The sequence below is a fragment of the Lygodium microphyllum genome, chromosome 30 (assembly GCF_053477565.2).
Source record: "Lygodium microphyllum isolate KBCC chromosome 30, Lygodium_microphyllum_v1.1.10, whole genome shotgun sequence".
In the NCBI taxonomy this organism is placed as follows: Eukaryota; Viridiplantae; Streptophyta; class Polypodiopsida; order Schizaeales; family Lygodiaceae; genus Lygodium; species Lygodium microphyllum.
In genome coordinates this window covers 105990268-106004351 of record NC_141164.1, presented here as the reverse complement: position 1 = coordinate 106004351, position 14084 = coordinate 105990268, and the positions used below count along the sequence as shown (strand labels likewise).

General features: G+C 40.3%; 1 protein-coding gene across 2 annotated transcripts; it reads right to left on the bottom strand.

Moving 5' to 3' along the window:
• Positions 1-8508: 8508 nt before the first annotated feature.
• LOC148010223 (uncharacterized) lies at positions 8509-11650 on the bottom strand. Of its 2 annotated transcripts, XR_015689734.1 has the most exons (6): positions 10403-11650; positions 9696-10303; positions 9507-9591; positions 8976-9152; positions 8767-8876; positions 8509-8602 (listed from the first exon to the last, which is right to left on the bottom strand). XR_015689734.1 is itself a non-coding variant. In XM_087673072.1 (2 exons), exons 1-2 carry the CDS (start codon positions 10448-10450, stop codon positions 9902-9904), a joined length of 450 nt encoding a protein of 149 aa, XP_087529198.1. In that variant the 5' UTR covers positions 10451-11650; the 3' UTR covers positions 9608-9901. The 2 variants fall into 2 exon arrangements, 1 of the variants encoding a protein (XP_087529198.1); XM_087673072.1 differs by lacking the exons at positions 8509-8602; positions 8767-8876; positions 8976-9152; positions 9507-9591 and having other exon boundaries at positions 9608-10303.
• Positions 11651-14084: the final 2434 nt, after the last annotated feature.

The window sequence follows — 14084 nt, the reverse complement described above, 5'->3', positions numbered from 1 at the left end:
TCGACAATAACCTTGAAAATTTCATGTGACTACACCTAAGTTCCATTTATATGATTGTATTATGTAAAAACATGTTTTACACATTCCCAATACAATCATATAAAGGATATAATAACTTAATGACCATATTTTTTCTAATGTTTTGTACAAAACAATATATCATATGGAATATTATTTCATACAAAATATGAATATTAGTTTTTTCATAAAATAGTCATTATACTCATAACATTTGGATTGATTCATTATTAAAGTTATTTACTCTTACTTTTTACTTATTAATACTTATTTTGAATTAATATTTTTAATTTTTTTAAACATATTACTAGTTATTTATAATAGAAATTTAATAAACTTATTTACTCCCAATTTATAAAAATGTTAATTTATTATTAAAAATGATTAAAAATAATTACTTATTATTTATTTATTACTTATTATTATATTTAAATAATTTTATTAATGATTAGTTATTATTGATATTGTATTTATAATTTATTTATTATTTTTCAACTTGGAGATTTTGATTGAAAACCTCAAATCTCTTAAGCTTTGGCAAATGAGACAAGCCACATTTTTGTTTGTGTTACAACTCATTTTAAGGTGTTATTTATATAGTATATATATTTAGTACTAAAGATTTTTTTCATATGAAAGAATTATATCATAAGAACAAACTTATTCACTAAGCTTCTCCTTAATCAATACAATAATCACATATATTTGGTAAGGTTTCCTCATATTATATCTCCTAATTTTGGGGGCCGTCTTATAATAGTTCCCTATTTTCCAAAATTTGTGAATCTTGTATTTGTATTAATGCAACTTAGCTTGCCACACATAGAGGTAGTATAGTGCTAATTATTGCAATTGCATCTACCTCTCGCCTTGATAACATGAGAGCATTTTCTAATCCGCATAGTATGGATTCAGCATGTTCTTCAAGTTGAAATTTTGAAAATGATTTAATGTCCAATAGTCAAGGCACTTTGCATGTGAAAGCATGTGTGTGTGATGTTGATACCATAGCATCGAGGAATGAAGGCCAAGGTTGAGTCTAAAATTCTACAATGCACTTGGAGGCATGAAAGATGACATGCATGTACTACCATATTATTACAACACTTTTGCTAGAGTTAATTAGATTGACCCAAGTGAGCTTGGAGATTTGATGCTATCAACTATTGGTTGAATGTAGCATGTGTCACTATTGTTGGCACCAAGTGGCTCCCAAGTTTGTCATTCGAGACATATTGTTAGAGCTATGAATGATCACACATGCACAAAAATTATATTGCTGACTACTCCTTTCTCAAGCCTACCACTATATCCTCTAGCCAAGGAGAGACAATTGTTAGATGATGCTCTACCATTGCACAACACACTTGCAATAGCCTTAGTGTTCCCTCTACCCACTTCTCTAGCATTGTCTTTTGCTTTACTCCTTTAAACCTCACCAAGATCTAAGCCGAGAGAGAGAGAGAGAGAGAGAGAGAGAGAGAGAGAGAGAGAGAGAGAGAGAGAGAGAGAGAGAGAGAGAGAGAGAGAGAGAGAGAGAGAGAGAGAGAGAGATATACAAAATACTTGTTAGAATTGCCCCTTAGGAAATATACTTATACAATGGTGTGGTGAAGTCCCCAAAAAAGTACCCATTCTAAACTTTAGTCAAGTGGTCCACTTAACCTTGAAATGTGTGGATATTTTACTTTTTGAGAAAGAATAGTTTATTGTAAAACATTAAAGAAAAAAGGTATTCTTTCTCTCTCCCTTTATCTCTCTCATGTATTAAAATATAGGTAATGATCTTGCATGTGATAGTGCACCCTTATTAATTGTTTAATTTTCTTTAATGGATTAGACTCAAATTCAAATTTCCTCCCAATTTGGGATGGCTATTATAGACCTTCTCAAAAGCCCATGAAGATAGCAGGTCGCCCATTGCAATGAGCCCCAAGTTAGCCAAGAGGCCTACAAAAATTTTGCTATTTGGTGATGGGATCCAGTACGATGAATGAAAGCTCACTAATTCTGTAGAACATTGCAAGTGCGGTGGACATTTAGGCCATTTGGCAGCAGCACTGAAATGAGATAGTTTTTGGCAATAGTCTTAGGTGGAAGTCCATAGATTTTTCCCTAAGTAGGAAAGATCTATTAACAATCCTATAGGGCCTTAGAAAGTCCACTTCCCCCCTTAGAGCCCTACCACGGGGAAGTTAATTGACCTGCACATTGGCAGGTAGTAAGACAGAAAATCAAGGTCCCATGCAAATCAGAGTAAACAGTGGCTCCCATTTCTAGTGAGCTGAACAGCATGTGGGAGGAGAGAGAAACACGCTTTGAGCAAAGACAAAATACATGTCAAGTGAGGTTTATTAAGGAGGTGTCAATGTTAGGTGGACACATCAACATGGGTCCCTACAAGTAAACAAAGCAAGCCTTGGTACCTTCATTTTTAGTGACTACTTGATTAACCTACCAGCGTTCCTCTTTATTCGAAGTTCAAGAAGTCAATCAACATAGCCACACGTCCATTAACTTCACTACATGAACTCATGCAAGTCAATTTCATTTGTGCATGATCTGGCTCTTAGAACAATGTATGTGTCTCTAAAGAAATGCTAGTTGTGCCTTTTGGAGTGTCGAGTCATGTCCCCACCTATGGTGATTGATGTAAATATTCTCTATTAATACACTTTGCATAATTGAAAAAAGTCAATTTTCGTTTTGGTAAGAGAAAGGGATAATTACTAAGGTTTTATAATAGTAGAGGGGGAGCTACATACCACATGTAGAGGCCCGGCGCGCACGCGCCCCCCCCCCCCGCCCCACACCGCCTAGCGCGTTTACATAGGGACCTCCACCCATTGAGGGGGCCCGCCTGCCCCTTCCTGGGCGAGTCTTAGGGCAACAGGTGCGAAGGGCCTCGTTTATTATTAAACACACATAAATATGAAGTTGTATACTTTAACGATAAAAATATTCTCTCTCTTGCCTCTGATCCTCCCTCCTTCTCTCTCATCAGTCCGAGGTTTGCGCCTGTCTCTCGCCGCGATGCTCTCTCTGATTACGGGTTTCCATTAAGGGTCGTCGTTTCGTGTCTCTTACGCGCGCTACAGTCGGTCGCTCTCGTGAATCTTCCCTTGTTGCATGCCACGTCGAACATCCCAAGCTCAGTAGCTTTCGATCCAGCTGCAACACGTTAAAACGCCAAAAGCCAATCAAAGGCTCGTAGCTTTTACCCAATCCGGTAATGCATTCGAACGCCAAAAGCCAATCAAAGGTCGGTAGCATTTTAATCAACCCAGTAAGACATTCGAACGCCAAGAGCCGTGTGCGTATATAAAAGTCCCATTGGTCCATATCGAAGAGAGACGACGAGCGCACACAGAGAGAGACAGAGAGGGGGGGGGAAGAGGCGCGGCCTTGCGGGAAGAACTATATGGCGTGCAATATGGACGATATAATTATGTGCAGCAACGATCAGATGATGACGTGCAGCTCCAGCTGCGATTCACATGAGGAGGTGGAGCGTCGGCGAGAGGAGGAGGAGAAGGAGATTACGAATAATATGCAGATGGACGTGCAGGATGATCATCCTCTGATACGGTTCCTGGCGGAGGAGGCCCCTCGAGACATCGTGGACGAGGTGTTCAGCCAGGTGGGTTACTCTTGGAAGTTCGACGTGCGGTCGCGGGCGGTGCTGGTGGGTGCTCGTGAGCTGATGCAGGAGCCCGACTGCGACCGCCAGCTGGCCCACCTCGCCCTGCTGGCCCGCCTCTCCAACATCCATCACCGCCTCTACGGCCTCCCCATCGCCCCTCTATTCTTCATCGAGGCCTTCTACGACGCCGCGCCGCGCAGCCTCCCCGTCTGCTGGCGCCCCGTCCACCCTTCCATCCTCTCCGCAGTCCTCCGCGCCCTCCCACCCGGCACCCCTGTCCGCATCCAGCAGCACCCCGACGACTGGCCCATCACTCCCGACTTCCAAAAACACCCTTGAATCCTCAAGCACCATCATCGACGTACTACGAATGGACATAATCTGACCCATTGCACCCTCATCTTCGATATATTACCTGCTATGGCAACAATGTCTAATCTGCTGGCGCTGCAGCTACACAAGCAACACTTTGCTTATATCGGACCTTAATGCCACTAATTATTGTACAGCTTTCTTTAAACCAATCACAATGATGCCAAGCAAACATGTGCGATCTCAGGTCTACTTTTGCATCTTCACCATCAACAAGTCTAATTTTGCTTCACCATCAACAGGCCTAACTTTGCCTCGCGTCTGGCCGAATACACATGCGACTCACATCAATTCACAAAGTCGTGATCAGCGCAGAGTATGTTCCATCGACAATCAGGGTTGTCGATGCGGTTACATCGTCATCATCATACAAGCATATACCAAACCTTCTCAACAATTTTTCTCACGTTCAGCATCATTATCGATAACATTTGATATTGTCACACTGCCATGTGAGACATTCCCTCACACAGCACTCAGCTATGTCTGTCTATGAAATCAGAAATAACATTGCAAACTGTACCTCACATGTTTCTCTACTTTGTTTTTCTATAAGTACCATGGCGTTTCGTATGACTACAGGTAGTGGGCCATGCATTGAGTGTTGTAGATCTTGTCTTCCCAATAACGATCACATAACGGAAACGTTTTTATGGTTTTTAAGTTCTTTACCAAAATCTCTTTCAACTTGTTTTGAAAGAGTTAAAGAGGAAAAAATCGAGGACTCTTAATCAACATGGTTCAAGCCAACTGAAACTAGATTACTTATTTCTATTTGCGGGGACGCACATGCACAAATAACCAATCACAACATCGAGTTCATCATAAATGTATGCTTCGTTATGCAAACGTTTGCAAATGTATGATAAACTAAAGCATCTTCGTCCCAAACATTCTCGAATGTTTCGGAGCCTTACAAAATGTCATGCCTTCTTTGAAAAGGACATGTACCTTTCATTTTAGTCTTTGTCTAGCTTTATACATCTTTACTATTAGTTAAGGGGAGGTTGGGGGCGGGTGCCACATGGCAGCTCCCAACCTCCCCACAAAGAAACGCAGGGGCAGGTGTCACGCGTCCAGCACCTGCCCTCGCTGCGAAAATCGCGCCCGCTCCGGCGCGAAGTCTAGGCGCGGAGCATCTAGTACTAATATAAGACATACAAGCGCCTAGCGCCGGAGGCGAGTCTAGGCGCGGAGCATCTAGTACTAATATAAGACATACAAGCGCCTAGTGCAGGCCATTGCTCCTACTTACTAGTTCTTTATTGTTGAATCTTCTAAATGATGCATGGTTTTAGGCTTTTGCCTAGGAGGCGAGTCTAGGCGTGGAGCATCTAGTACTAATATAAGACATACAACACAAGAAACTCTAAACCACTTACTATATAGGAAAAAAAATAGAATTTGCTAGTTAGATTTCCACATAACTAGAAAGAGTCTAATATAGGAAAAATCAAACTTTACTAGATTGTCAATCTAGAAACATAGTTTCCAATATAGAAACATTTTTCTAGTTAACTATATAGAAAGCTTTTTTTGGTTAACTTACTATATAGGAAGTTTATTATCATAACTATCTATATAGTAACTTTATAAAAAAAAGTTACTATATAGTAACTTCAGAAATAGACATTATCTATATAGTAACTTCATCGAAAAAGTTACCATATAAGAAATTATAACATATCACATCTATGTAGTAATTGTTAGCCTGCTCTTTTATCATTCTCAGTCTGTCATCTCCTGGTTGTGAGCACCTGTCAGAGTCTGACAGGAGACAGAGGAGCTCTGTCAGTCCATTAGTGGCTATTTTTTGTCAGTCTTCAGCCTTCGGGAGACACACAGCCCATATTGGGCTGTTTTTGTGCAGTCGGCCCAGTTTTCTGGGTAGGTCGGCCAGATCTAGCCAAAGTCGGCTAGATCTAGCTGGTCGGCCAAATTTGGCCAGGTCGGCCAGGCCAGTTTTCTGGCCTGGGGCTATATATAGTAGTCCCCAAGTCATTCCCAGCATTGTATTCTGCAGGTTCAGCACTGTCTCCGTCGTCTCCCGCTCCGGCATTGGTGCTGCCATTGCCTTTAGTCTGTTCTGGTGACCTCACTGACGCTCCGGGCTGCGTGCAGGGACTGCTCTGTCCATTTCAGTGTATTCAGCATTCATCTCAGTCAGTGCAGACTTTCTTCCTTCATTCCCTGCTTTCTCGCTCCTCTCCTCTGTGTTCATGTTCTTCTTCCGTTGCGCAGTCTCACATGGTATCATTGCCTAATTGAGAGCACGGAGGACATATCCTCTGGAGAGAGATACCTCACTACTGCTGTCATCTGATCAGCAACTGCCCAGGCGACATCTTCTGGAGGCTTTTCAGCCTGCGTTTTCTGTACATGCTGACTACAGAGGCTGCCACGTCATCCAGCGACACAACAACCCTGCGTTTTCCACCAGGCTGTCCCTCCTTCTGCTGGGCGACTCATCACCCTGCGTTTTGCTGTTCTGCTGGTCGCTTCCACTCCAGGCGGCACATTTCCTGCTGGTGACTCATTTCCTGGCTATTTCCTGGTGCTGGTGGTCTCTTTTCTGGTAATCGTCATCAGTTATCTTTGCGTTTTGCAGATCCAGGTGTTTGTAGGCATTCTCAGCCTGCGTCTTGGTGGTTGGTGACCACACTGCTGGTCATATTTCGATATTTCGATGCGAAGGAGAAGAAGCCCAAATGTCCCCACTGTGGGAAGGGCACTCATCCCGAGGAGAAGTGTTGGCAGAAGTATCCCCATTTGAAGCCTAAGGAGAAGGACTCGAAGGCGGCCCCAGCCACAACAGAATCAACTACAGAAAACAAGTCAAAAAATGGTTGACCCATCATACCATTGATAAAACTAGGAACTATCACCATACAATTGCACATTCAGATCTTGAATGCAAGTCCCACATTGAAGAATGGTGAATTGCAATGATCCTCCTTCCTCTTTGATATTTGTTGAGACCCCTGCCTCCATCCCAAGAACCAGGATATCAGCTTCACCTGCATCGGAACAAGCAGTACCAGTAGGAACAAGTAGTACAGTATTGCCGCCCGGCTCGGGCCATGAGCTAGCGGGCACCCTGCCTTTCCTTGGGAATTTCCTGCAGGTGGCTGGGAAGTCGCCACACATGTGGCTGAGCATACTGGCCCGGTGATACGGCCCCATCATGTACCTGTGGTGGCTGGGCCGGGTCCTGTGCATCGTGGTATTGTCGGCCGCCATGGTGCGCCCCTACTTCAAGGACCACGACCACGTCTTCGCCAACCGCCCGTGCTACGCATATGGCCATCTCCTCATGTACCACTGCAAGGGCATCATCGGCTTCGCCCCCTACGGCCCCCGCCGCTGGTCCCTCATGCGCCGCCTGTGCACCTCCCACCTCTTCTCCCCCAAGCAGTTCTAGTCTTTCTTGCACTCCCAAGCTACAGAGATCTCCTCCATGATACAATCCATATGGCTCGCTCACCATAAGCACCAATCCGTCAATGTCTCTCACAAGGTTAGTGTTACATCAAATGAACTACCTTGTTCTCTTTTGCTGTAAAAGCCCCAAAAAGTTTAGAAAGAAAACCTAGGTTTAAGGTACAATGAATTTCAAAAAGGACCCCTTCGACAGTTTAAAGAAGGAACAATATTACTGGTTGTAAAAATGGCAAAGACGTCATATAATTTCATTCAAAAATCTCTCCACATTTTTTGAGTTGAAGATTTCTATATCTACTACTACCAAAAATGTCTTTTGTGAACCTTGGACAAGGTTTTCACGTTGGTAGCCAACAACATCAGCCACATGGTCATGGGGAATCGTTTCTTCGAGTGGACTAGTGCTCCCACCCCCCAAGTGGAGGAGTTCAAGCAAATGATCAATTCTTACGAAGCCTTGACTTGCAAGGATATGAGGGCAAAATGAAATAGCTCCACAAGAAACTCGACTCTTTTTGGGAGCGCACCATACAAGAGCACTCTCACCTAGAGTGTGGAAGAGGGGGGCATTTCCTTGACTTCCTTATGTCCCTTACTACTTCGACTACTCTAGAATTGTACAAGCTCAACATAGAGGAAGTTAAGGGTGCCTTGATGGTTTGTATTGAATGGTTTTCTTCTTCTCACATCTTGGAAGATATTTTGTATCAATTTGGGTCACCAAATTTGTACAAGTTTTTGATCCTTAAAGTTGGTACTTGCATCTTGACTTGAAGAAACATTATCGCAAGTAACCTCCTGATCTCCCTTTCTTACATTACCTCTTTTCCCACCTTTTGTTGTTCTTTTATCTATGTTTATATATATACACACAATTACTCAAAGTTTAAAAATATGAATAACTATGAACATTTTAAATTAGGCAAAGAGACTAATTAAAGCTAGTTAATCTCAAAATGAATCACCTAATAAAGCAAGATGTAATATATGTACAAATTTTAATTTTCAAAGTTTAGTAGAAATAAATACATATACCTGTATCATGATTTGAAGAGATATTAGGGCCAATGACCTCCTTAGCTTTCATTGTTCCATTATCTCTTGTACCATCATTTGTGATTTTGTTACCTTTATGTACACATAATAAACCAAAGTTTAGAAACATAAGAGACTTATATTTTTTAAAAAGAAGTGCTATATCAAACTAAATCACTTAATTTCTTAGCACTTGGATTAGAACACATGAATTAGTAATAAAATTAGGTATAAATTTAGTTATAAGAGTTAGTTACCTTTCACTTCTTCCACAACTAAATCCACAAGCCCAAGTAGTTTGGGATCCTCACTCATCATTTTTTTCAAAAGAGCCATCATCTCTAGATTAGAAGTCGACATGGCAAACCTACATAGGCATGGTAATAATAAGAAAGTGTTTGCAATGCATGTTTGAAAATGTAAATTACATTAAGCAATACAAAACAAAAGACTTCAATAAACATACCGTCATAACATTGTTGCCTCATGCTCATGCGAACGCCATATGGTAGGTACAATCTTTTTTTTATTGTCAATTGCAATTGCTTTTGTTTTGAGTACTTGCCATTGCTTTTTCGTGGATACACATAGCCACCAATCCTTCCAATCTTGATCCTCTATTCTCACTTTCCAAAGTTTAGATCTGCCCCAAACAACCCAAAATGGGAGAAAAACAGCCCATGGAAGATACACTTTCATGCAACAAAAAACTGATCCAAACTTGGCATTTATCAATCAGGGAGGGTGGGACTAGGTTTAAATATAAGGTGATTGTTTTCCACTCCCTGTGTCCTTCAAGGAAGGAGGTGACTCATAAGCACATGAGTGGAATTTGTGCCTATAAGTAACAAAGGAGGGTGGTACAATGTGCTAAGGGAGATTTCCCACATGACTAGTCAAAGGATAGAGTATGATGCACTTGCGGATATGGGGAGGTGCATAATGCACAACTACCATTCCCAACAACAAAGCACCATTCCCAACAATAAAGGATTACCTTGTGGAACATATATGATCAGAGAATGTTCTTCAAATCCATATTAGTACTGAATTGGGTCTCCTAGATGACTTACAATTAGTCCCTACATAATTAAAGAAGCAATACACATAATTAGACTCACACAAAAAATAGATTGCACAAACCATCAAGTCAACTTCAAACTAGTTAGAAGTGAAAGGAACTTACATAGCACATAATGCAAACTATACGTATCCAAAAGCAAAATCTTGACCAACTTCTTCGAGCTTTTCCAATGAAGCGTTTTGCAGCTCATCCGGGGAGATTCTGATCCTGTGATTTCTACATATTCATCAAAAGCCTTGTCTTCTATGATGCTATCTTCTACATCAACCTTGAGTCATTCTATCATGCTCTGTTGTAATTCAACATAATCAAGTTAAAGAGAACAAAAAGTAAATAAAAGGACATATTACCTCCACCCATCTTGATTCAAAAGAACAAAACTTAAATCTTATTTCCAAAATGGTCTCTACAACCTTGGCCTGTGCCCAATGAGGCAACCGGGACACAATGAACTTGAATGCAGGAGTTGTATTACTTACAAGCTGAGGTTCAATAGTAACAACAATACCAGAAGCATCCAATTCGTGTGTCTGAAACTTGTCACATCTCATGGGGATTGAAAAAGTATTGTTTAGTTGTCCTTTTGATTCAATAAGTAGTATGGATGGATTGGATGTTTGCAATTCAGATTGTAAACTGCAGCATTTCTGCATCATCTTGGTCAGAAGATTAGGAAGCCTCCAAACAAACACGCAACTGTCTCCACTAACCTATTTGAAAACAATAAATTAGCAGCACCAAGTGAAAAAACCGTAGTAAAGAAGCCAAGGTCAGCATATATACAATTCTAAATGCCACCTTAAACTTACCAATATTAGCTGCTTGCAATCAGGCATGAAAGCTATCAAGTTGTCCATTGCAAGTTTCTTCTACATTGCAATCAAGTTGTCCATTGCAAGTTTCTTCTACATTTATTGTTTTTATTCTGTCCTCAGAAGTACCATGATCTTTCTCACTCAAAACAGTATCCTCTAACTCTTCAAAAGCCTGTCCATCAATTTCCTTATCCCCATGCTCCAAAATACCTGGAGTAAAATTTTGAGCTCTTCAACTCCAGGTTTTGTTCCATATACATTGCTGTGGAGTTCCTTCAAAGCATCAAATGCCTCTTGGTCAAGACCAAACTGCAAACCTTCTGCCTTCCTTTCATCCAACTTCATCTGCCAAAAACTCAATTTGTCAGGAGACCTTTTTTTTTTCCAATCATCAACCTTTGAGTATACCCGTAAGAGCCTCTGCCATTTATCCCTACATTACTGTGCATTCCTTCCAATTCCATTATTCTGACAAAATGCTTCTATTTCCTCCCACTGCTCCTTGGATTTTCCACTACTACTGAACCTTGCTGCCTCAGACTCCAACTGCTTCTTCTTTGCAGCAATCAAAACTGAGACTTCATGTGGTTGCTAGTGCTGCCTATTCGTTGCCTTCTTTTTGGATTGTTCCACATCCTGTATAGAACCTTGTGTGGCAACGCTTTTGGAGTATAAGGTCCACGGCCTGTGTTTTAGTGATTCAAGCCATGGAAGAGACCTATGCATCAGCAGCATGCCTAGGCGGCAATTCCTTCTTGTGAGCAATAGGATGTGACACTGGAGGAAGGCCAACTCTTAGAGCGTTCTGATTTGCAAGAACCCCATTTTGGGCTGCCTTGTGAGCCGAAAGAAGTTGGGATGCGATCTGCAGGCTGCAAGCGAGCGGCGGCCTCATTGGAGAAGAAGGGACATGGAACGTCCCAGCCAAGGCGCGGACGTTTCTTGGGGTGGGTCTCATCCCGGAAGGGACTGGACACAAGGTTGAGAGCCATTCGGAGCGACCAAAATCAGCAGAGAAGAGCAAGAGCCCGGGGGTAGGGTTTCAGGGATGGACAGGAGCTTATGGCAGAGAAAATAGCGACCATGGGAGCTGTAATACGAAAGGGGGGAGGCGGGATCGCGATGGAATATACAGGGAGCCGCGGAAGAAACATGGCTTGCTTGTAGGAGGCTTCCTGACGAAAAGACAGACACGTGACAAAACGGCGTCCTCCCGCCCCTTCCTCGCTCTCTTTGCCACACATCTGTGGTAGCTTTTCAAGTAGAAGAAGTAGAGAAAGAATCAAGTAGCATTCTTGTATGGATTGCACATTCTTGGATTCTATTTTCCAACATTATATTAGAGCAATTATCCAATATAGTATTAGTTTTGTTTTCTCTATTGTAGTCTCAAACTCTAATGCTTATTACCAAGCTCTTCATGGTCTAGTATTCTACATCATTCATAACCTTAAAATCAAGTGCCAGGCTGATAAACACTGCATGTATCTTAGAGCTCATCTTATCTCTCTCTTTACATCTTAGTTTTCACTCATTGAGTTGGCACCAAATTGTTGAGAGATTTTCTTCATTATAGAAGTTATCTCTAAATCAAGAGCCTCAAGAAGGACTTTCTTTCAAAATAAGACAAGGTCTCTACATCATAAGAATGGGCCTTTTATTGAGGACCTTCACAACAAAGTCTATATCTCAAGGACATCTACTTCAAGGATTATTTGAGTTTTATAACTATTATATATCATTGTTGGAGCATTCAGTTGTAATATTGTTGCTTTTTATACCAAGGAGACATTCACAAATATAATATCTACACCAATATTGGAGTATCTTAATGAATTGATGATATCATCATTTGTGGTTGCGTTATTTTCAAGTCATATTTAGGCAAGTATATTCTCAACATCCCATATTTTATTCCCAATTAGCATTCCAATATAAGAGCAATGGCATTCTCTATCACCTCCATCACTATGCAATATCATTGATTATCCATTAGTGTCTATTGAATCTCCTATTAGTAAATTGGAATATATTATTATTGGACATTGCATATGTATTGAAGAGTTGTAAGTCACTTTGATAATTCCTCAAGATTACATACATGCCAAAATTCATGTAAAGAAGAAGATGATGATGAAAAGAGAAGTGTATGTTAGTCTCTAGGAGCACCATTGTTTTCATATCCACAACATTCAACAATGCATTTTAGGTTTTTGAATTTGAAATCAGCCATGGTGCATCCAATATAAAAATTATTATTTTTCAAAATGGCTTATGGAATGATCTCTTTAGCAACCATGAAAGAGAGGAAGGGGCTTTCATTATTATGATGCTTTTTCTTTGGTTTTTTTTTATAATGTTGTAGTAAATTTCTTAGTTATGGTTATGCATTGTCTGGTCATTTATAGCCAATACAATATTGTGTATATGTAGCTATCACTAGAGTCATGGGAATGCATTGTCTGTACTACCAGCACATATAATGTCAGACATATTGACATAAAATCTTACATATAATAAAGGGGTGTAAAATAAACATTTATTTTACATGGTATAAGTGTAAAAAAATGGTCATATTAGTCCTATATGAGTTCTAAATAGGGGGCTTTCCAAGACTCTTCACTCGTGGGTGACATGTCTTCTATTTAAAGAGTAAATCCTCGAGGGATAGGCACAAGGATACGGATAGACATAGACAAGGATAGGGACAGATAGAAAGGTAGAGACAAGATTGTGGCTTTAAGGGTGCCCCTTAGATGATAGACCAGAAACTTAGGTACAATAATAGATAATGGAAGAGACGTGGTCAAATGAGATCAAGAAGTTCGGGTAAAGGTTGTTTCTATGACTTAGAAGAAACTTAGCTTTTCCATAAGGGATGTAGACCAAAAAACAAGGCAAGATCTCCTCCCCATGAAAAAGAGCAATTTGGATGAAGAGAAAAATCCTAGTTCTAATTAGTTTCCTTCTATTAGGAAAGTACTCTCAAGTGTAATGAACCGATTCAAAAGGATGAGCTCTTTGGAGAGATGGGAGCCTAAACAGTTCATTGCATTTGGGGTTTTTGTTGTGTACCATGGAAAGGTTTCTAGGGTCATTCATAATAGCTACTTTGTAGAAATCTCGAGCTCAAAAAGCATAGGCTACACAAACAAGTGAGTATAGCTATAAGTGTGGAATCGAAATCTTAGCTCATAAGTGAGTAATATACAAATGTAAATTTCAAATAAACTAATATTTATTTACTAGTTTTACCTAGCAAAATCATGAGTCTACGTTAACTTGAAAGACTATCCATAATTTCCTAGTTAGATGATAGTACTTGCTAGTTATGACTAGTGAAAAAAATAATTTCCTAGTTATGTTGATATTGTTACTAGATATACAATAACTTACTAGATAATGTTACTAGATAAGGCTTCAACTTTCTAGATACTATCTAGAAAAAGGGATTTACTAGTTAGAAGAGGTTTGTGATGACAAAATTATCTAGTTATAACTAGAAAATTCTACATTCTTCCTAGTTTGATTGCTATTCTTCCTAGTTATAGTGTGAACTTTCTATATAGTAAGTGGTCTAGAGTTTGTTGTGCAAGCGCCTAGTGCAGGCCATTGCTCCTACTTACTAGCTCTTTATTGTTGAATCTTCTAAATGATGCACGGTTTTAGGCTTTTG